Raw genomic sequence first — 25,288 nt, forward strand, 5'->3', positions numbered from 1 at the left:
AATGTGCAGCTAATTCAAGTAATATGCAACATAGTTGGTTTTCCGTGTCTAAAATTATATTTATCACAATTTGCAATAAACAGGGAACATTTCCGGTGGGAAGTTTTTCAAAAATCCATTTAAAATGCGGTCTAGGCCAGACGCTATGTTAATTTTTTAATGATCTTAACAATATTTTGTATTTCTAACTCACTTATTGGTTCAATGTATCGTTGACGTTGTCATCGTTATCCTCAAAATTGTCATTTTCATCCTCAACACTATAGACGTTTTCCTCAAACGTATCAATTTATCTAAAATAATCATGTAAGACGTCTAATGCGTGTATCCTTTTTTTCTTATTTTATAATAATCTATTTATTAAGCGCTTTCCAGAATGCTTCGGGTCGGGTTTTTTTTTGCGCATTTCGTTTGATATTTTTTGTAGATTTTTTTATCCATTTCTATATCATCACCCTGTTTTATTCCCCTTGGGCTTAGTTTCTGTTGATTTGTTAAATTTGTTTCTTATTTTATATTTATTGAAAACGTTTTTAGCAAGTTTAAAATCTTTGTTATACCATGGTTTATTTATATTTATATCTTTGATTTGATGACGATGCGTCACCCCTATCGTGTTAGTAGTACTGTTTGTTCATACAGTATATCTGTCCGTCACTAGACCATTCACGTGATCACGTGTGATAGTGTCACGAAGTTAAACATACTAATACTATTCAAGTTGTGTTTCACTTCTCTTTTAAAATCTGTCGATATGAGGAGACCCCATCTGACATAATCTTTATTAACACAACTTTCTTCATTCCGGATAACCTATTTTCCGGAAAAGCAAATACAAATTTTGTTCGATTATCCACATCAGAAAACAATGAAATAAATGTTTATGCAACCTGTGTGAATACTTTCATTTAATTCAGACATATTTTTAGATATTTCAAGCCATGGAATATATTTACACATTATATGATGGAAATTTACGTACTTAGACAAGCAATGCAGGTTCATAAGGTCCTGTATGAGAAATAACAGTGGTCCTAAAACTGAACCCTGGTGAGCCCAGCTTTAAGGACTCTTTCAGAAGATTTTCTTTCTGTGAGGTAGTGTCTAAACCAATTCAATACATGTTTACCATGGAAACTTACATACTTACACAAGTAATTCTTAAAAATTACAGTTATGCTACTAGACTTTCTTTAATGCTATTTTTTTTTATTTTGAGAAGGATACATAACCATTTGTTGGTCCAATTTATCATATTCGTCAACTTTTTGTTTCTGCACATATAAGAACGTCGTAATTTGTTATTAGGTTTTGAAATGCCTGATCAAGTAATTTAGACGTTATATTACAAATATCCCAGAAGCCAATGTTAAGGTCATTAGACTCCTCTGGTACTACGTTTGTTGTGACCGATGTGTCCTCTTATAAGACAGTCTATCTTTGAGTCTGAGTGTCGACGTGAGAGTGATACGGGGTATACGTTGATTGTCACGCGGGTGTCAACTGTCTGCGCTATCGAAGTTCGTACTTGCGAGAACACGACAGCGAGATATCTGGGTTTCCTTTTTTAATCTCTCCCAGAGTGTATTTCGGTTCTATTCATGTTATGATATCGAGCAATGTTTTCAAAGAGTTAAAACTTGTCACCAGCGAGCACATTTATAACCTCAAACACGTCCGTCTGGAATACTGCTGATGTTTGTCTGATAAGTCGTCGTGCTTTTGATGAATTGCTTCTAAATGTTTTATTTTTTGTCGGAGAGCGGTGTGCTCGAGTTCTTCGATTCTATAGTTTTCTGTAAGTTAGATGTTTAATTGTTTTTTAATGTTAGTTTCCAAGGAATCAGCTATTATGTTCTTTAGATTTTCTGACACATTTTTTCATCTGTAAGTTTTGAAATTTTGTCATCAAAGACATTGTGTAGGACTTCCACAACAGTTTCTGCAACAGGAATGGCAAGACTTTGAATTAGATGGTTTATAAAACGGGATACTGACACGGTTCGGTATATACTGTCCGTCTCGATCTCGCCGAGGTGAAAATCGTTGATCGACATACCTTAGACTGGTTAGTTTGACCAGGTCATTCATACTGAAACGGACGTTTTGGATCAGGGGAAATCAGGGAAAAAAAAGAAAGAAAAGTATCACATTAGCCTGCAATAATAGGGAAAGTGAAACGTATACCAACTGGCCATTGCGTACTTCAGACCAATATTAGAAAGGGGGAAAAATCAGCCATACGAATGAAAAGACTAATGTCAAACGCTGATTTCCAAACTGAGTCAATATTCAACAATGCTTAGAAGCATAAACATCAAGTTCTGACGGTATGCGAAATATGCAGATGTCAGTAAGAGGTTCTGATAACTGTCAGAGATCTGAGTTAGTCTGCTTTCTCCATGGATACTGGTCATGCACACACCCACATGTAGATATGTCAAAATGAACCAAAATCACATAAATGATTAGTCATTATATCAACCGATCTCTTACTGGACCTCCTTACATAACACCAGGTTGGGTGAAGAGGGTATCCTAACAGAATGGGTAATGATTTTAACATGCTAATGTGCATTTGAAAATCAATTATAATGCTTTACAGTGTATCAATTATTTACTGTTATTTTGATACCAAATATGTCATATTGACATACACGAGTAAGCGAAGTGATATATTTAGTAAGAAAAAAAAACCCATACGAAATCTTCACAAAATCTAACATGTATTTAACATTGTCTATATAGTATGCTATTTTAAACATTTGCCATAAATGTTATACTCTGTACAGAATCATTTGGATGAAATTTCATAACCGGTTAATAGCCTTTTCAGCATGTCCAATGCACAATTTTCCATAATCATGAAGAGTTGGCACGCCCAAATCTACCCTGGCTGTTAATAGGACATTAAACAATATAAACAAAACATCATTATTCCTTCAACAATACCATTGTAAGGTTTGCTCGGCATATCGCTAGTTTTTCTGTAAGGAAATGAGAATGTTTGTGTTGGTGCTAGGTTGCCTTAGTACTTTCATTGAAAGTTAAATACTTTTGTTTTCTCTCCTTTCGTTTTAAGGACATCTGCGCAAATTTTCCCAAGGCTGATTAACCACCATTTCACGCAAATCCTTTATCATGTGACTTAACATCTTCACCACTCACTGAAGCCTTCCAGCTAGATCTGGCAGTTGGTCTTATTGACAGCAATTTATTGTTGTGTTAATGAAGTCTGTTTCAGGGGACATTCTTTAGTTTGTGTCAGGTAAAGGTTGGTTTTCATAACCCCAAAGTGTGATGTCTCCTACATCATCTTTCAGTCCGGCAGCCACTTTCTTCCCATACATCGATAAGACATAGAAACTGTTAGTTTTCTTGGCAAAATCTGTGGCATTTTCTATTATCCCTAGTCTCACAAATGCTGGCAGGTGTTCATCCTCTGAAAATATTCTGTCTAAGGATACATCTAGCACAGAAAAATTGGAGACTGCAATGGATTGAGGGATACTACCTTCGCTGTTCCATCCAACAATTGGCTCGTATGTTTTGTTCATACATTAAGCACATTACCTTTCCTCCAAGGAGTTTGTAGACCACCTTTCACCTTTTTGCTCAATACCACACATGGACAACATGTGCTAGACTCAAGTAGCGTGCTTTTCTAAGCACGTCATGAAAGGTTTGTTGAAGGATGTTAATGTTTTCAGTTGCAATAAGATATATCAAATTTTGCTGATATCATCTTGGAATAGTGACCTCTATACAGAACAATGAAATGTCCTTGTTTTCCTGATTTCTGTATTATCAGTTCCATTTTTACAGTCTGGTGTAGCACGGTTAAAAGATGTAACACGGCGATGTAGTAAAGCATATAAGAGAAAAATACTGAATTTTGTGGTAAAAACATTAAAGTTAGAGTTTATGACTTAACAAAACATTTCCGATATGGACCTGTCACCAAAAAGCCCTACTTTCGGTAAAATCCTAGATGGCCGCCGCGGTATCAACAAAACAAGCATTCATGTAAAACAACGCTTGGGTATGTTGTAAATTTTGTAAAATACTGTTTACTAACAATGTATCAATTGTGCCAACTAATCAAGTTAAACTTAATTAAGTTTTGCTTTTTTCTTTCAAATCCAGAAGTTCCGGTTTCTTTAAAAAGTTTCAGGTATTTTCACTTTTATCGGAACCGAAATATAACTAATTTAAAAAGAAGAAGGACATCAGTTGTGCTAATATCGTGAAATTCAGTGCGATGAAACAATATGAAATCTTACAAACAAGCCACATTTTGAGAAACTAAATGCAATTTTACATCCGGATTTCTGGGCGATTACAGAAATTTTCAAATTACAAAACCTATACAGTTATCTAACATATTACAATATTTGTACCATGCATCAATAGTTATATACCGAAATATTAACTGATGTCTTTGTCGCAGGACGATGTATATGACTTGTTGCCATTGTGACTTCTGGTTGCAATAAGCTAATAGTGTTTATCTATGTCGTACCAGGATTTGTTTTGTAAAAAACAACGAGAAAAAACTCAAATTGACAGTTTACATGATCTTAAATGAATATCAATAGCCGTTTTAATCATGAAAGTTATCAACACAGCTCTATTTTGATCATTCGAACAAAAAACAGCCTTGAATGACATAGATGAATGCAGAAACAATGATATTATTGTTACTGTTTCATAAAATAAATATTTTAGATGAGCTTTCTGAATTCTATAGTTTCTGATTATATACCATTTAAAAACTGGGTCATTTAATCTAATTAAAGTAAATTGATATTTAAATATCTGTTGTTAATGATTGATTATATGCCGTTTGGTTATTTCTCAAATCTTACTAGGCACAACACCTTAATTTTCAACCGCTAGATATATTTCTCAACCTCATATTATCTTACAAAACTACAGATTTCATTAAAAAATAGTTCCGTAAGAAAATGCACAACCATCAAACAACCGAAAGTTAGCCTTACATGATTGTATTAAGTGGCTGTTAAGCTGTGTTGACAAAGCAGGACATCTACAGTCGCCATCGGAATTGATTACCCGCATCATGGGAACATATACTCAATCAAAAATCTCAAATTAAATTGTATTTGAATTTGAATCAATTTATTGCATAATATTACACAAAAGAACCAGAGCCAAGTTATCAAATTTTAGTGCATTTTGTCAGCGGTACCTACATACACACATTTTAGCCATTACGACTTGATATACAGATTAAACACCCTATTAAATAGCTATTTATATAATGTATTTACAATTCATTTCTGTGTAAAATGTTTAATGGCGGATGACCTAAATGTTTGTTCGGACAGACTCAGTAGGAAATGAACAAGATCAGCCTTTGAACTAGTGTTAAAGAAAACTGAGAAAGAATATGTGTGTTAAAGATATACAGAATATTATTAAAAAATAAACACAAAGACATTGGTGATTTCATATATTTATTGGAATACGTGTTTACACGCAAATCTTGTCAATTCTATGACAGTACATCACATTGGATACAAAGGCGGACAGACGAACAGACGGACAAACAAGATGAATATGTTTTACCGCTAAGCACTAATAGCGAAAGCTGGTAAAATATCGATCATGAACTTGCGTGAAAATACAATTAAAAATGTCAAATGATTAAGCAAGGAATTGAAAATGTCTTTCAGAAGGACTTATTTACACATGAATATCTATAACGTCATATTCTGGTCAGAAGGAAAACGACGGATTATATGAACACCAATGAGAGACGATACAAGGACATGCTAAACTAATAAAGCGTCAACTTAATTGATTTTATATGACATCAGCCACTTCTCAAAAAGGGAAGCTATCCGGACAGACCCAGCGAAAGGTGGCGCTACAAACGCCATACCCGTCTCTCCACGAGTACCACTGGACGACTCTATTTAGAGACACATACACATCTTCATTGACCCCTCCTGATTGGCTATCCGTTTGACCATTGAGGGCAAACAGACATTCATGACAAACCTGTTCGTCCATACCCTGGTCCGTGATGATTCGGATGAACTCGTTACTCACGAGCAATGTCACGTGACTAACAGAATCGGTCAGCTGACCCGTGAAGGAGTGAACGTAGTTCTGACTACCCAAACATATGTCGCTTTTGAACAGTCGTATGAAGTTGTTCCATCCCTGGACTTCTGCGTCATTTTGTTGATGGCTAGCGTCGCCAGCTAAAAAAGAAATATGTTTTAAAATATCTTTTTAAAATAATTAATAACACGTCATATCTCTTCCAATCCTATTAAAATACAGACCATCGTTTACAAACTAGGTTATGAACGTAATGAATTTCGATGTCCTATGCTTCAATCAGATGTTTTTAGTTTATTTTTATTTGTTCATTTATTAATTTTTCTTCTTTTTCTTCTTATTTTTACAGAAATCCTTTGATAACTGGAACAAAATCATTATTAATGAGTCCTTATACACATAGTGTAAATGAATTTGATATTATCTCATTCTATTGTTATCCTCGATGAATATCTGCATTATTATCTAAGTAAATTAAACCTAAAACAGCTCATATATTTAGCAAGAATAAATATAAATTACCCCATCCGTTGTTGGATATGCTATCGCCAACATTAAAGATATATTCGCCTCGCTTCTGATCTAGGTCAAAGTCCACCTGTAACATCTTCCGTCCACATTCTGGAGGACTGCTACATCCACTGCAGGAACTTTTTTCAAACGTCGCCTTGACAATGACTCCACGATTACACCTGGACAAAGGCCTTAATGGTGCCTTACTAAAGTGAATAATCTCCACGCCGGTGATTGACGGAAGGAACTCTGGCTCGTCTTCATCCAAGTGGACAGTCATTTCTCCGTCCGTGCAGCAAGGAGTCGTACTGGCCGCGGCATTTCCTGTTTGTGAAACGGCAAACTTATTGCATCACTGTCTGATAGTGTTAATATTATTTCGTTACAAGAAAACATAGCCATGTTTCGTTTTCAAATTAAAACATTAAAAACATTCAAACTTTTAATGATAATAACTTTTAACATTTACCTTGAATATCTAATGTATATGTATGACGTCATCATCGGACTGAAAATGGGTGCCTGAAATAGCTGTTTTCTGTTTTGGAAATAATGAAAGACTGATGGAGCGAGATCAGGTGGAAACCCACAATCGTGAATGGCAGCCATGGCAATGACAGACTTGTGAACAAGAACATTGTCCTGATGGAAAAACACACTTTTAGTGAGCTTTCCGCGACGCTTAAGTGTAACATTTTCCGGTTACTGCCTCAGAAGTGAAGCATGATATATGCCATTGATTGTGTGTCCCTTTTGAAGATAATCTGTGACCAGATACCATCTGAATCCAAGAAAACCGTGGTCATAACCTTCTCGGTTGATGGAAGTCTTTGTCTTCTTTGGCAGGGGAGAGCCAGTGTACTTCCATTGTTTCGATTGTTGTTTGGCCTCTGGGGTAATATGATAGACCCATAGTGACAAATATCTAAAGAAAGTTGGCATAATCTTTCTCAAAAAGGTTAAGATTAGCACGTGATAATTAATGTGCGCCTGGTGTGCTTCTGATCAACTGTCAGAAGACTTGGTAGCCATTGGGCCGAAAGCTTTCTCATTGCAAGATCCTTTGTCAGAATGGAATGTACTCTTTCCTTTGAAATGCCAACTCTGATGGTTATATATCTTTCTGTGACTCGTCTGTTAATCATAAGAATATCATGAACTTTGTTGACCATTTGTGGGGTTGCAGCTGTAAAATATTTGGGTTTTGGACACAAACATCCTGTAAACCGAAGTATGTGTTGCATATGAAGGGGCATCTTTCCCTGGTGTTGCTACCATATCATTATGGATATCCTTAGGTGTTTAACCTTTTGATGCAAATATTGGATCGCTGCTCTTTCACCGATTTTGTCCATTTTTCAAATGCCGCTTGTCTTGTTTACTTCAGAGTGCTACCTCGTCGATAAATTTTCCAAATAAGACCAGTCCTTGGGTACATGGCCCAATATAGTCGGAGAATAGTAGGACTTAGAAAGAACATCCTTGAGTAGCTCCTTCAATACGAGGCCAACATTTCAAGCATTCCTGGTATATAAAGTAATCCATTGAAAATACGACCGCGATGTAACCGTTTTTTTGAAGTTCAGGAAAGATGTTTCCAATCGGTCCGGAAATAGACGAAATTCTCTGAAAATGTACTCTCAACAGTGTTCACTAATAAAGAAAAAAATAAACGTTTCCCTATGTAAATTTGTGGAATAACCAGAAAATGTATCGTGTGCTAATTATTTAAAATGTTTCAAAAAAATTAACTGATGAATCACTCGAAAAATGTTTATTTTTTTATGTCAATACTATTTTACGAACTGTAGTTTCGTTACATCAAAACATATATTATCATATAATTATCATGTGTGTCGGTACGGAATTAGATGTCAAGTTTCTCAAATACTAATAATAACAGTTTTATTATGACCATTTTTTTTAAATATAATAATTATGTTCGAGGTTTTTAGGAAATAAGATTTGAGTAACATAATCGTTGCAACATTTGGACCGGGTTTGAGCCTTGAGTTAGTTCTTAAAATTCGGTCGTTTTACAAAGGCTATATAACAACCATATACTATGATAGAGGTGTTTTTACGTACCAAATTACAATAACCGATTATTGATAGATCTTGTTTATATATTCGTAATCTATTAAACTAACCGTTTGGTCTTAAGTCTTAGTTATTATAAAGAATGCATAGACAGTGGTTGAAACATAATGTAACTATTTACAACTATAACAAAGAAATAACAAAAACCTCTAAAGTAATCTTTACCACTGACTTAAACGTTACCATAAACAATGAATAGGTAAAAATCAACTACCCAAAAGTTGACTTTATATTAAGCAACAACTTCCGGTTTCAGCGCCGGTTGGGGCCGCGGTGGCCGAGTGGTTAAGGTGTCCCGACACTTTAACACTAGCCCTCCACCACTGGGTTGCGAGTTCGAAACCTACGTGGGGCAGTTGAATTGCCAGGTACTGACCGTAGACCGGTGGTTTTTCTCCGGGTACTCCGGCTTTCCTCCACCTCCAAAACCTGGCACGTCCTTAAATGACCCTGGCTGTTAATAGGACGTTAAACAAAAACAAACCAAAAATTCAGCGCCAATGCCCGCGTTAACATATATTCGCCAAAAGCCACATGTTAAAATGGAACGAGTTTCATATAATGTATTTCAAAATTATAATCTTTTTAAATTGAGTCCCAAAAGGTAAAAATTAAAAAATTAAAAAGAGTTAGTTTCGCTGCCTCAATCCTCCACCAATCAAACTAACCACATACTCGTACATAATTATATAGGATTGTCATTTTCCTTAAATTTTGGCCAGTTCTAATTGGTAAGAAACCAGTCACATGATCACCTTTACAGGTGCACTGTTATTTTTAGAAACCTGTGTTATCTCGCACATTTAAGCGCTCTGAACGTATCTCTCCGTTTAGAACAAACGTTTCGCCGACCTGGATGTACATCAATATGTAGCTTAAAACAATGATGAATGCAGACGAAACTGTTAAAAATTTCTAAATCAATCAAAAACATTTTCGACAGTATAGATTCAACAAAGACAAACATACACTAGTGTTGGGTTTTGTTTTTAATGGTAGAATAAAACGTTGATGGTTGTGTAAATAGTTTATTTTATTCTTGTGATCCAGTTCTAGCATGATTAAGAAGCATGGAATCTCCAGCCTCGAAGGCGTGGGTAGTGTCATTAAAATAGATAGCACATAACCTATCAGGCATTGTTGTGTATTGTTTACCAGGCCTACTTGTGTTCATCCGGGTCATCAGTTATTCTCGTGAAATCAAACGAATGCTTTCTTATGTAATATTCCTTACATGTAAAACGTTTGAAAGACTCAGACTCATAATCTGAGAGCATAAAAGCTGCTCTGACAGATGACAGTGTAGAGTTCGACTTCAGACCGAGAAAGACCATCTAGCTGCGCCTATGTTCGTCCCAGGGAGCTGTCCTGCCCTGTGGACGTACCGAATGGATAGGACTAGTCCCACCTGAGGGGGATACAGTCCCCGGAGGTACTCAATCACCGACCCCCTCATGTGAAAGGCCGTTCATGTCAACAAAGGCCCAATGGGCCGAAAATCACTCACCTGCTATCGGCTATCCAGCAGTTCTTCTTATACATAAACATAATTAAGAACAAATGTATCGGGGGCCTTGCAGCTATTTGAAACAGTGTCTTTAATATTTAGGCCAATTTAACTCTTTCAAACTTAAAGTTAAAGTCATTCAATTAAACAAGTCAAAGTCATTCAATTAAACAAGTCAAAGGCATTCAATTAAACAAGTCAAAGTCATCCAATTAAACAAGTTAGTCATTCAATTAAACAGGTCAAAGTCATTCAATTAAACAAGTTAAAGTCATTCAATTAAACAAGTCAAAGTCATTCAATTAAACAAACTTCTTAGTGTTCACCAAAGCATTAACATGCTATAGCCATACAAGCCAAATATCAGGTCTCTGCATGGACCTTTTGGTTATTGAAAAGAAGTAATGGAAATATTTAAGTCTATCTGACCCCTGTCACCTTAATGTAAGTCAAGGTCATTCATTTAAATAAACTTTGTAGCACTTCACGCCAGCATGCTACAGAATCAATATCAACTCCCTGGGCTTCTTGGTTATTGAGAAGAAATTTTACAGATTTTAGCCCATTTGACTCCTGTGATCTTGAATGTAAGTCAAGGTCATTCATTTGAACAAACTTGGAAGCCCTTTACCCCATCATGCTACAGGCCCAATATTCTGTCTCTGTACCTCTTTGTTATTGAGAAGAAGTTGTTTAAATGGAAAAGTTGGAAAAGTTTTTCTTTCGGTTGTACACAGTATAGCAACTGCAAATTATGGTACATGCACTGCGAGCAGTAAATTTTTATATTGGTGTCTTTTATACTATGTGCAGGTGGAAGGTAGACCGATGATATATGAGAGATCTCAGAGGGATCTTTGTGCCCACCATTGTATGATCTTTATAGGTTCAATGTCAGATTGATCTTCTCTCTATTTTTCCCTTCCTCTTATTAATCTGTGTAAATGTGTCAAAATCCAAGATGGCTGCCTGTCAGCCATGTTGTTTTCAGATTGGTTCCAAAATGCAATATGCATAACTACAGACCAAGGGGAACTTGCATATGAAATTTCAGAAAGATCCCTTCAGTGCTTTCTTAGAAATAGCGATAACAAACTTCACTTGTCAAAATCCAAGATGGCTGCCTGTCGGCCATTTCGTTTTCCGATCAGTGTCAAAATGCAATTTGCATAACTAGGGACCAAGGGCAGCCTACATATAAAAAATTTGAGAAAGATCTCTTTGGTAGTGTCAGAAAAATAGCGATAACAAACTTCTGATGATGGTGGGCTAATAAAAGCTGGTTTATGATTGTTCAAGCGAATTTGAAGAGTTCCAGTCGGAAGAGGCCTTACATTAAAGTGATGTTTTGACCGGAAAATGACGCTTGTGCCAAGAGATTCCTCGGCTTCCTATCGATCTTCAGTATAGAAACATTTTAGTTTCTGATAAAGGATTCAACGGCAGCTACTTGTCAAATACAGATATCAGCTCTTCATCTATTTGTATTTTGGTTTATACAAATGTATATCTTAAAATAAACTGAACAGAAAAAACCCAACTGTCAACACTAAACCGCAATACATTGTACCTACTGAACTGTGCAGAAAGTGTGCCGTTTCATCCATACTAAAAACGAGTTAAATTTAAATATAAAGTTAAAGTTAAATATTATGTGTAATGCATTAAATGTGTCACAGGAAAATGAATAAAATTCCAATTTGATATTGTTCATCATGCGGTAAAACCAACAGTAATAACGCAATTTTCACAGATTTTGCTCACTCGACAATCAACACAAGCTTCCGCTGATCACCGACTTACTGTCGTCAGGTTTGTATAGGCAAAGTATTACATCATTTGATTAAATAAAATATTTTGAAATGTAAGGTTGGTTGTACACAAAGAAAACCCCAAACCAAAGTAAATGTATGTACTGTTTATTATACCATTGTAATAGTGTACGAAGACCACATATCTCTCTACTCAAACATTTAAACACCTACAAATTCTCTAAATTTAAAACCTGTTTTTTCAAAAGAGTGAGTCCGTTCTTACCGCAAGAGTAACAGCGAGCATGATAAATTAAATTCAATGCCTCCATTAGGGATCGAACCTGATGAGGCCTCTGGATAATATAATAGCCTTGCACATAAAAGATCAAGCTAAAGATGTTTTCTTTAGGCAAGCGGTACATTGCGGCTAGTGTTTACCGTGACTATACAATTAAATAAACTGTCTAGCGTAAAATACCTACATGGTTGGTATTCATCGGGTATCATTTGAAAAAAAAATTAAATTCTAAAGAAACATGATTTTAATTATCGGTAGGAATCTGTCAATAAACCTGATGTATAGAGACCCATTGTTCATAAAGAAAATATGTCACTAAGTTGAGCAAGACTTTTCCACAAAGAAATTAAAAACTGGTAATTAAAAATACCGACTAAATTTCAAGTCGACTGAACGTGCATTCTAAATACCCAGTAAAATACATCGTCATTGTGTTTCAACGATTGCCCACTGAATTGAATAAGAAGCTTTCATTCACTTAGAGAATTATTTTAATACACATTGCTAACTTATTAAACTGAACTTCGTTAATTATAATTACTAGCATACTTTAAACAAATACATTCATCAGTCTCTATGTGTACTCAAATCAGTTCTAAAATCAATTTTATAAATACACTGGATAAAAAATTGTATAACAGCCACAGTATCAATTTCACAGACAGCGATTCAAGAAAAATGTACAGTTATAGTATACATTTAAAAGTTATCTGAAATAAAATCCAGCTTACAAGGACGTTTGTAGAGTTTTGTTTACAGTAGGTGATGTCAGCTTACATCCCTAACAACTCACAGCTTTGAGACCTCCCCAGTTCACTTGATGAAGGTTATATAGATTTTTATTTGTTAATTTGTTTTCTTTCAGTGTGCTCTAGTATTAAACCCTTAAATATATCGTGGATTTAAAACGTCTTCCGATGTTTTTTTCTGTGTTCTCTGGTAACAGTTAAATATGTTGTGGATTTAAAATGTCTCCTGTTTTTTTTTTATTATTATCATAATTCAGATCACCCCCCCAATATTTTAGAATCATAATATTAATAAAACAAAAATTCTCATTGACATTTCCCTTTTACATTCAGCTTTTATTAGTGTGTCAGACTTTTCAACATGTTCCTATATATAGGGGTAGTCAGGATTCTAAAGAACCATTTAGGACATCCAAATATGATCCTATATAAGGGTAGTCAGGATTCTAAAGAACCATTTAGGACATCCCAATATATCCTATATATAGGGGTAGTCAGGATCCTAAAGAACCATTTAGGACATCCCAATATATCCTATATATAGGGGTAGTCAGGATCCTAAAGAACCATTTAGGACATCCCAATATATCCTATATATAGGGGTAGTCAGGATGCTGAAGAACCATTTAGGACATCCCAATATATCCTATATATAGGGGTAGTCAGGATGCTGAAGAACCATTAAGGACATCCCAATATATCCTATATATAGGGGTAGTCAGGATCCTAAAGAACCATTTAGGACATCCCAATATATCTTATATATAGGGGTAGTCAGGATGCTGAAGAACCATTTAGGACATCCCAATATATCCTATATATAGGGGTAGTCAGGATCCTAAAGAACCATTTAGACACCCCAATATATCCTATATATAGGGGAGTCAGGATCCTAAAGAACCATTTAGGACATCCAAATATGATCCTATACAAACTACAATTGACATGATTTTAATGAAAATGACACAAATATAATCTAGCATACTTTATACTATCAATCACCACAGCTGCTTTGGTTGCTACTTGGATGTGCAAGGCAAAATATTCACCAACATGATTGTTAATTCTGACATATATGACACCTAGAAATCCCCAATATGTACACAGCATGTAACAATGCCCTCAATACCATATCCTAAAAAGGCATAAACAAGAGGCCCAATAGGCTTGCATCACCAACCACTTTGCAGTTCATTACCAAAATTTTGAAAGATTAAATTCATGTGACTTCAAAAGCTGATTTAATTAATTGATGTAGCATTCAAATGACCATCTTTACTTATCACTAATTGTTACTCATCATTAACTTGGGGTTATGGTGTTCAGAAACAACTAAAAATGTCGCAAAAATGGCTGACTAATAAATAACCTTACTCCAACATCCACCCGTAACTGAAATAAAAATAAGATAAACAAGAGCCCCATGGGCCTTAACGGTCACCTGAGCTTTTTTATATATTTTAGCACATTTGGCCCCCTGTGACCTTGAATGAAGGTCAAGGTCATCCATTTGAACAAACGTGGTAGCCCTTCATCCATGCATGATACAGACCCAATATTTGGCCTCTGGGCCTTTTTGGTTATCAAGAAGAAGTCATTTAAAGATTTTAGCATATTTGACCCCTGTGACCTTGAATGTAGGGCAAGGTCATCCATTTGAACAAACTTAGTAGCCCTTTATCCCAGCATGCTACAGACCCAATATCAGGTGTCTAGGTCAGTTTGTAATTGAGAAGAAGTTGAAAATGTAAATTGTTAATGACGCACGACATCGGACAAAAGGCGATCACAATAGGTCAACTGAGACTGTCTCAGGTGACCTAAAAATTGAGACACACATACGTGATGTTACACAGAGACACCAGTCTGATTCTAGTATACCCCCTTAACTTTGTTGGATATAATCAGAAGATTCCAGAACGTTATGACACTTGACCTTTGATATAAGCATCAAGGACATTCATTTAAACATTCATCAAAGGCCTTCATCTTTTCTTTTGGCAAAATATAACCCTAAGACATTTGGGTATTCAGAATTAAGTCTTTGACGTCATATGACTCATTTGAAATTGAAAGTAGATCAAGGTAATTCCTTTGAACAAACCAATTAGTCCTTCATCCAAGTGTACTGGCCAAATATTATGACCCTGGGCATCTTGGTTATCGAGAAGTGGTTGTTTCAATATTTTGACAAAGTTGAACTCTCTGGTTCAGATAGAAGGCAAAGGTCATGAGTTTGGATGAAACTGGTACATGTAGCCCTTCATCCCGCAGGAAGCTACTGGCCCAATATCATGACACTGGGCTTGTTGGTTATTGAAATGGTGACACCGGACATACAGATGGGTGGACGGCAGACATCACACCATTCATCTCAACATTGTCACTCTGTGAATGTTTTACGTCGTATTTAACATAAATTTCACTTTGTAATGAATCATCTTAAAAAGTGGATTACAATTTTTAAAACTCAGACAGCAAAACAATGAAATAAATAGTCAAGTTTTCTGACATTTTATATTAAATAACATTATTAGCAGTACATTTAGAAAAAAGATAAACAAATGATGGAATTTTGTAAACAAATTAACATGACATGTATTAAATGGTTCTACAGCCTTGTCCAGTTGTACTCACTTATAGTATGTTTGTTGCTGGTTTATTTTGGAAATGTAAGCTTTTTGTTATAAACATTTTGGAGGCATCAATGAATCTATGTCCAGCTATATTTTTAATCCTGGACATTTTCTGTCTTTTTAGGAGCAACAGATTTTAATAAAATACATTTGTGCTACAACAACTACAAAAAATAAATTATATGAAATACATCTCCTGAGAAGCTGTATTCAAATGTCTAAATTTTAGTATTCTATCATTGAGAGTTTTGAATGTTTTCTTTCAAACTAGAAAGAAACAAAATATTCTTCAAGTCTTTATGGAAATATACCAACATAAATGATCGCCACACATTACTAGATCTGGGTGTCAAATGGAGATTTAAAAGTGAAGAGAGTTGAAACAAACAATAAATGATCACATTAAACATGTTATCCGTTGACATTAGGTGGCTCAGTACTAAAGTACGGCATGGCGTCCTTCACAAGGATCGTGTGGCAGATGTCACAGACCTTCGAAACACGATTACTGGCATTCGTTACAGTCTTCACCGTACAGTCCGCACAGAATATACGACCGCAGTGTCGACAGTGATGCTGAAATGATAAATGTAACGGTGTTAGAATTTCAGATACACATAATAAACGAAGAAAACTGTTTCTAACTTCAGTATCAATTATAAACACACGCAAGGTGAGGTGATTTGTGATCATATCATCAACTGTTTGAGATATTTGGTATTTATTACAGTAAAATACAGCTAATTATTGTAACAAGAGGCCAAGGTTCTTAACGGTCATCCGACTTTCACTGAAGTTTGCAAATTTGCTTTAAATATACAATATGATAAAAATAACGCTGCATGATGGATAATACAAACAAGAGGCCCATGGGCCTTAACGATATCCACTGAGTTCTGATATATTTTGTCAGATTTGATTCCCGTGACCTTGTATTTGAGGTCAATGTCATTCACCTCAGCATGCTAAAGGCCCAATATCGAAGTCTCTGGATGCCTTGCTTAAGGAGAAGAAGTAATTTAAATTTTTAGCATATTTGACTCCTGTGACATTGAATGAAGGTAGAGGCCATTCATTTGAAAAATCTTGATAGCGCTTCACAACAGTATGCTATAGGCCCAATATCAGATCTCTAATCTTGATAGCCTTTCACAACAGCATGCTATAGGCCCAATATCAGATCTCTAATCTTGATAGCCCTTCACAACAGCATGCTATAGGCCCAATATCAGATCTCAAATCTTGATAGCCCTTCACAACAGCATGCTATAGGCCCAATATCAGATCTCTAATCTTCATAGCCCTTCACAACAGCATGCTATAGGCCCAATATCAGATCTCTAATCTTGATAGCCCTTCACAACAGTTTGCTATAGGACCAATATCAGATCTCTAATCTTGATAGCCCTTCACAACAGCATGCTATAGGCCCAATATCAGATCTCTAATCTTGATAGCCCTTCACAAGTTTGCTATAGGACCAATATCAGATCTCTAATCTTGATAGCCCTTCACAACAGCATACTATAGGACCAATATCAGATCTCAAATATTGATAGCGCTTTACAACAGCATGCTATAGGCCCAATATCAGGTCTCTAGGTCTCTTAGTTACTGAGATGAAGTCAAAGATGTAAATTGTTTATGAACAGATGACACATGACTGACAAAAGGGGATTAGAAAACGTCACTTGAGACTTCATCTCAGGTGAACTAAAAGGCAAAAAGGGATATTTTCTTATAGCACGATCAAATATCATCATCATTACTATTACAGCAATAGAGAATATTCCAACATCATCAGCAATGTAACACAAGCCCCTAACACTCACACCTTACTGGTCACAGTGGAACCAATGGAATAAAAGCCATGTACCCTTACCTTGCGTTTCGCACCTTACCTTGCGTTTCGTACCCTTACCTTACGTTTCGCAACCTTACCTTATGTTTCGCAACCTTACCTTGTGTTTCGTACCCTTACCTTGCGTTTCGTACCCTTACCTTGCGTTTCGTACCCTTACCTTGCATTTCGTACCCTTACCTTGCGTTTGTACCCTTACCTTGTGTTTCGTACCCTTACCTTGCGTTTCGCACCCTTACCTTGCATGGCGTACCCTTACCTTGCATGGCGTACCCTTACCTTGTGTTTCATACCCTTACCTTGTGTTTCGTACCCTTACCTTGTGTTTCGCACCCTTACCTTGCATGGCGTACCCTTACCTTGCATTTCGTACCCTTACCTTGCATTTCGTACCCTTACATTGCGTTTCACACCCTTACCTTGTGTTTCGTACCCTTACCTTGCATGGCGCACCCTTACCTTGCGTTTCGTACCCTAACTTTGCGTTTGTACCCTTACCTTGTGTTTCGTACCCTTACCTTGCATTTCGTACCCTTACCTTGCATTTCGTACCCTTACCTTGCGTTTCACACCCTTACCTTGTGTTTCGTACCCTAACCTTGCATGGCGTACCCTTACCTTGCGTTTCGCACCCTTACCTTGCGTTTCGTACCCTTAACTTGCGTTTCGAACCCTTACCTTACACTTCGTACCCTCACCTTGTGTTTCGTACCCTTACCTTACACTTCGTACCCTCACCTTACATTTCGTACCCTTACCATGTGTTTCGTACCCTTACCTTGTATTTCGCACACTTACCTTACATTTCGTACCCTTACCTTGTATTTCGTACCCTTACCATGTGTTTCGTACCCTTACCTTACGTTTCGTACCCTCACCTTACACTTCGTACCCTTTCCTTGCGTTTCGAACCCTTACCTTACACTTTGTACCCTTACCATGTGTTTCGTACCCTTACCTTGCGTTTCGTAACACTGAAAGCCTGTTTACAATTTGTACATTCATCTACATCATCCTCATGTTGCCAACGAACTTCAGTCTCTGCCTGACGAATTTTTTCTAACTGAATCTGTGGAACAAGAATATTACACAGTATATAGTAAGTTTGGTCAGTGAAAGATCAATGAATAATGTACAGAGATCTGACAAGGTTTACAAGAGATCCCAGAGGGATCTTGGCGCCCACCATTGAATGATCTTCATAGGTTCCATGTCAGATTAATCTTTTCTCTACTTTTCCCTTCATTTTACTAATCTGTGCAAATTGAGACATCCCTCCAGTACTTTTCAAACAAGGGAATCCTAGCTATATAAGAAATTTGAGATTTAACGATAATGGCTGTTTGTTTGCCAAGTTGTTTTCAGGACAGACTGGTCCAAAAATGTAATACTAGGGACCAAGGGGAACCTACTTATGAAATTTGAGAAAGATCCATTCAGTACGTTGAGAAATAGAGATAACAAACTTCAATTGTCAAAATCCAAGATGGCAGCCTGCAGGCCATGTTGTTTTCAGATTGGTCTCAAAACGCAATATGCATAACTACGCACCAAGGGAAACTTACATATGAAATTTCAGAAAGATCCATTCAGTACTTTCTCAGAAATAGTGATAACAAACTTCAATTGTCAAAATCCAAGATGGCTGCCTGTCGGCCTTGTTGTTTTCCCATTGGTCTCAAATCGCAAAACGCATAATAAAGTACCGAGGGGAACCTGCGTATAAAATTTCAGAAAGATCCCTTCATTACTCTCTGAGAAATAGTGATAACAAACTTCAATTGTCAAAATCCAAGATGGCTGCCTGTCGGCCATGTTGTTTTCAGATTGATCTCAAAACGCAATATGCATAACTAGGCACCAAGGGAAACTTACATATGAAATTTCAGAAAGATCCATTCAGTACTTTCTCAGAAATAGTGATAACCAACTCCAATTGTCAAAATCCAAGATGGCTGCCTGTCGGCCATGTTGTTTTCTGATTGTTCTCAAAACGCAATATGCATAACTAAGCACCAAGGGAAACCTAAATATGAAATTTCAGAAAGATCCATTCAGTACTTTCTCAGAAATAGCGATAACAAACTTCAATTGTCAAAATCCAAGATGGCTGTCTGTCGGCCATGCTGTTTTCAGATTGGTCTAAAAACGCAATATGCGTAACTAGGCATCAAGGGAAACCTAAATATGAAATTTGAGAAAGATTCCTTCAGTACTTTCTCAGAAATAGTGATAACAAACTTCAATTGTCAAAATCTAAGATGGCTTATTGGTCTCAAAATGCAATATGCATAACTAGGCACCAAAGGGAACCTACATATGCAATTTGAGAAAGATCCCTTCAGTACTTTCTGAGGATTAGCGATAACAAGAATTGTTTACGGACGGACGGAGGGATGGAAGGACGGACCACGGACCACGGACCACGGACGCAGGGCGATTTGAATAGCCCACCATCTGATGATGGTGGGCTAAAAATCAATTAGCACAAGATAAGTGGAATACAAGAAGTCATATACACACAGTTACAGACAGGTGGTACTACACACAGTTATAGACAGGTGGTACTACACACAGTTATAGACAGGTGGTGCTACACACAGTTATAGACAGGTGGTACTACACACAGTTATAGACAGGTGGTACTACACACAGTTATAGACAGGTGGTACTACACACAGTTATAGACAGGTGGTACTACACACGTACAGTTATAGACAGGTGGTGCTACACACAGTTATAGACAGGTAGTGATAAACACAGTTATAGACAGGTGGTACTACACACAGTTATAGACAGGTGGTACTACACACAGTTACAGACAGGTCATTCTACACACATTTATAGGCAGGTGGTACTGCACACAGTTATAGACAGGTGGTACTACACACAGTTATAGACAGGTGGTACTACACACAGTTATAGACAGGTGGTGCTACACACAGTAATAGACAGGTAGTACTACACACAGTTATAGACAGGTGGTGCTACACACAGTTACAGACAGGTGGTACTACACACAGTTATAGACAGGTGGTGCTACACACAGTTACAGACAGGTGGTACTACACACAGTTATAGACAGGTGGTGCTACACACAGTTATAGACAGGTGGTACTACACACAGTTATAGACAGGTGGTACTACACACAGTTATAGACAGGTGGTGCTACACACAGTTATAGACAGGTTGTACTACACACAGTTATAGACAGATGGTACTACACACAGTTACAGACAGGTAGTGATACACACAGTTATAGACATGTGGTGCTACACACAGTTATAGACAGGTGGTACTACACACAGTTATAGACAGGTGGTGCTACACACAGTGATAGACAGGTTGTACTACACACAGTTATAGACTGGTGGTGCTACACACAGTTACAGACAGGTGGTACTACACACAGTTATAGACAGGTGGTACTACACACAGTTATAGACAGGTGGTACTACACACAGTTACAGACAGGTGGTGCTACACACAGTGATAGACAGGTGGTACTACACACAGTTATAGACAGGTGGTGCTACACACAGTCATAGACAGGTGGTACTACACACAGTCATAGACAGGTGGTGCTACACACAGTTATAGACAGGTGGTACTACACACAGTTATAGAAAGGTGGTACTACACACAGTTATAGACAGGTGGTGCTACACACAGTTATAGACAGGTGGTACTACACACAGTTATAGACAGGTGGTACTACACACAGTTATAGACAGGTGGTACTACACACAGTTATAGACAGGTGGTACTACACACAGTTATAAACAGGTGGTACTACACACAGTTATAGACAGGTGGTACTACACACAGTTATAGACAGGTGGTGCTACACACAGTTATAGACAGGTGGTACTACACACAGTTATAGACAGGTGGTACTACACACAGTTATAGACAGGTGGTACTACACACAGTTATAGACAGGTGGTACTACACACAGTTATAGACAGGTGGTGCTACACACAGTTATAGACAGGTGGTACTACACACAGTTATAGACAGGTGGTACTACACACAGTTATAGACAGGTGGTACTACACACAGTTATAGACAGGTCATACTACACACAGTTATAGACAGGTGGTGCTACACACAGTTATAGACAGGTGGTACTACACACAGTTATAGACATGTAGTACTACACACAATTATAGACAGGTGGTGCTACACACAGTTATAGACAGGTGGTACTACACACAGTTATAGACAGGTGGTGCTACACACAGTTATAGACAGGTTGTACTACACACAGTTATAGACAGATGGTACTACACACAGTTACAGACAGGTAGTGATACACACAGTTATAGACAGGTGGTACTACACACAGTTATAGACAGGTGGTACTACACACAGTTATAGACAGGTGGTGCTACACACAGTGATAGACAGGTGGTACTACACACAGTTATAGACAGGTGGTACTACACACAGTTACAGACAGGTGGTACTACACACAGTTATAGACAGGTGGTGCTACACACAGTTATAGACAGGTGGTACTACACACAGTTACAGACAGGTGGTGCTACACACAGTTATAGACAGGTGGTACTACACACAGTTATAGACAGGTGGTACTACACACAGACATATATATATATACAGTTATAGACAGGTGGTACTACACACAGACATATATATATATATACAGTTATAGACAGGTGGTACTACACACAGTTACAGACAGGTGGTGCTACACACAGTTATAGACAGGTGGTGCTACACACAGTTATAGACAGGTGGTACTACACACAGTTATAGACAGGTGGTACTACACACAGTTATAGACAGGTGGTACTACACACAGTTACAGACAGGTGGTGCTATACACAGTTATAGACAGGTGGTGCTACACACAGTTATATACAGGTGGTACTACACACAGTTACAGACAGGTGGTGCTACACACAGTTATAGACAGGTGGTGCTACACACAGTTATAGACAGGTGGTGCTACACACAGTTATAGACAGGTGGTACTACACACAGTTATAGACAGGTGGTACTACACACAGTTACAGACAGGTGGTGCTATACACTGACCTGTAGAGATTGTGAGAGTTTGACGAAGTCTCTCTGGACCGTTTCACTGTTATCTAGATCAATCTGTAAAGATGACACTTTGTTCCTATATACATTCACATCTGTCTCCAGCTTTGCCTAGAAACGAAAAAACAAAAGGCCCAGAGAGCCTGTTTAAATCACATGTATAATGAAGTGATGAAGGTAAAAGACTCTATATTCCTACAAAAGAAAAAGGTTTTCAAAGGATTTGCCACATTTCAACTATTGGGCTCCTCAGGCCCCTGGGGGGCCAGGCCCATTGTTTTTACAAAATTGGTTTCCCTTCACTTAATGATGCTTCAGGCCTAAATTTCCCCCTTTGGGCCCCATCTGTAACGTCCCAGGCCTAGGGAGATATATATCGAGCCACCATTTATACCAAATTAGGTACCCTTTGCCCAAGGACGCTTATGACCAAGCTTGGTAAAAATCTGCCGAGTCGTTCATGACTAGCTAGTAGTAGCAGTTTTTAGAAAAGTTCACAAGACTGACTCTGGACGCCAGCCTTTCAGGCCAGGTGAGCTAAAAATCAAAACTTTCTTCAGATCAATTTTGTAATATTACCTTGAAGGAAACCAAAAAAGTGGAAAATAACTTCTGTCACAAAATCAGGGTATGGCTTTGTTATAGAGCAGAGAAATTATATTGATAAGCATTCTGTACTTTTAAAACTACAACAGGCCAGAGGGCCTCCCATCTCATGTTGGTCATGACCCAGATCTATAAAGGGTCCCCATTTCATGTTGATCCTTAGACTGTCATGACCCAGATCTATAAAGGATCCCCATTCTATGTTGGTCATGACCCAGATCTATAAAGGGTCCCCATCTCATGTTGATCCTTGGACTGTCATGACCCAGATCTATAAAGGATCCTCATCTCATGTTGATCCTTGGACTGTCATGACCCAGATCTATAAAGGGTTCCCATCTCATGTTGATCCTTGGACTGTCATGACCCAGATCTATAAAGGATCCCCATTCCATGTTGATCCTTGGACTGTCATGACCCAGATCTATAAAGGGTCCCCATCTCATGTTGATCCTTGGACTGTCATGACCCAGATCTATAAAGGATCCCCATCTCATGTTGATCCTTGGACTGCCATGACCCAGATCTATAAAGGGTTCCCATCTCATGTTGATCCTTGGACTGTCATGACCCAGATCTATAAAGGATCCCCATCTCATGTTGATCCTTGGACTGCCATGACCCAGATCTATAAAGGGTTCCCATCTCATGTTGATCCTTGGACTGTCATGACCCAGATCTATAAAGGATTCCCATTCCATGTTGATCCTTGGACTGTCATGACCCAGATCTATAAAGGGTCCCCATCTCATGTTGATCCTTGGACTGTCATGACCCAGATCTATAAAGGATCCCCATCTCATGTTGATCCTTGGACTGTCATGACCCAGATCTATAAAGGGTTCCCATCTCATGTTGATCCTTGGACTGTCATGACCCAGATCTATAAAGGGTCCCCATCTCATGTTGATCCTTGGACTGTCATGACCCAGATCTATAAAGGGTTCCCATCTCATGTTGATCCTTGGACTGTCATGACCCAGATCTATAAAGGGTCCCCATCTCATGTTGATCCTTGGACTGTCATGACCCAGATCTATAAAGGATCCCCATTCCATGTTGATCCTTGGACTGTCATGACCCAGATCTATAAAGGATCCCCATTCCATGTTGATCCTTGGACTGTCATGACCCAGATCTATAAAGGATCCCCATTCCATGTTGATCCTTGGACTGTCATGACCCAGATCTATAAAGGGTTCCCATCTCATGTTGGTCATGACCCAGATCTATAAAGGGTCCCCATCTCATGTTGATCCTTGGACTGTCATGACCCAGATCTATAAAGGATCCCCATGTCATGTTGATCCTTGGACTGTCATGACCCAGATCTATAAAGGGTCCCCATCTCATGTTGATCCTTGGACTGTCATGACCCAGATCTATAAAGGATCCCCATCTCATGTTGATCCTTGGACTGTCATGACCCAGATCTATAAAGGGTTCCCATCTCATGTTGATCCTTGGACTGTCATGACCCAGATCTATAAAGGGTTCCCATTCCATGTTGATCCTTGGACTGTCATGACCCAGATCTATAAAGGATCCCCATTCCATGTTGATCCTTGGACTGTCATGACCCAGATCTATAAAGGATCCCCATTCCATGTTGATCCTTGGACTGTCATGACCCAGATCTATAAAGGGTCCCCATCTCATGTTGGTCATGACCCAGATCTATAAAGGGTCCCCATTCCATGTTGATCCTTGGACTGTCATGACCCAGATCTATAAAGGATCCCAATCTCATGTTGATCCTTGGACTGTCATGACCCAGATCTATAAAGGGTCCCCATCTCATGTTGGTCATGACCCAGATCTATAAAGGGTCCCCATCTCATGTTGATCCTTGGACTGACATGACCCAGATCTATAAAGGGTCCCCATCTCATGTTGATCCTTGGACTGTCATGACCCAGATCTATAAAGGATCCCCATCTCATGTTGATCCTTGGACTGTCATGACCGAGATCTATAAAGGGTCCCCGTCCCATGTTGATCCTTGGACTGTTAGACCCAGATCTATAAAGGATCCCAATCTCATGTTGATCCTCGGACTGTCATGACCCAGATCTATAAAGGGTCCCCATCTCATGTTGA

At 37.9% G+C, this 25,288-nt stretch overlaps 2 protein-coding genes across 2 annotated transcripts in view; both read right to left on the reverse strand.

Moving 5' to 3' along the window:
* Window positions 1-5,850: 5,850 nt before the first annotated feature.
* On the reverse strand, window positions 5,851-6,886 carry LOC117332847. The gene is made up of 2 exons (XM_033891898.1): window positions 6,616-6,886; window positions 5,851-6,233 (listed from the first exon to the last, which is right to left on the reverse strand). Exons 1-2 carry the CDS (start codon window positions 6,884-6,886, stop codon window positions 5,851-5,853), a joined length of 654 nt encoding a protein of 217 aa, XP_033747789.1.
* Window positions 6,887-12,116: 5,230 nt separating this feature from the next.
* LOC117332432 (rab GTPase-binding effector protein 1-like) overlaps window positions 12,117-25,288 on the reverse strand; it is a 47,773-nt gene continuing 34,601 nt past the window's right edge. The window contains exons 20-22 of the mRNA XM_033891331.1: window positions 22,577-22,693; window positions 18,470-18,580; window positions 12,117-16,226 (exon numbers count right to left, since the gene is read on the reverse strand). Of these exons, the coding sequence (XP_033747222.1) occupies window positions 16,062-16,226; window positions 18,470-18,580; window positions 22,577-22,693 (393 nt within the window). The 3' untranslated portion in view covers window positions 12,117-16,061. The remainder of the gene's footprint in view (window positions 16,227-18,469; window positions 18,581-22,576; window positions 22,694-25,288) is intronic.

This window comes from Pecten maximus, chromosome 8 (genome assembly GCF_902652985.1).
Source record: "Pecten maximus chromosome 8, xPecMax1.1, whole genome shotgun sequence".
Classification (NCBI taxonomy): domain Eukaryota; kingdom Metazoa; phylum Mollusca; class Bivalvia; order Pectinida; family Pectinidae; genus Pecten; species Pecten maximus.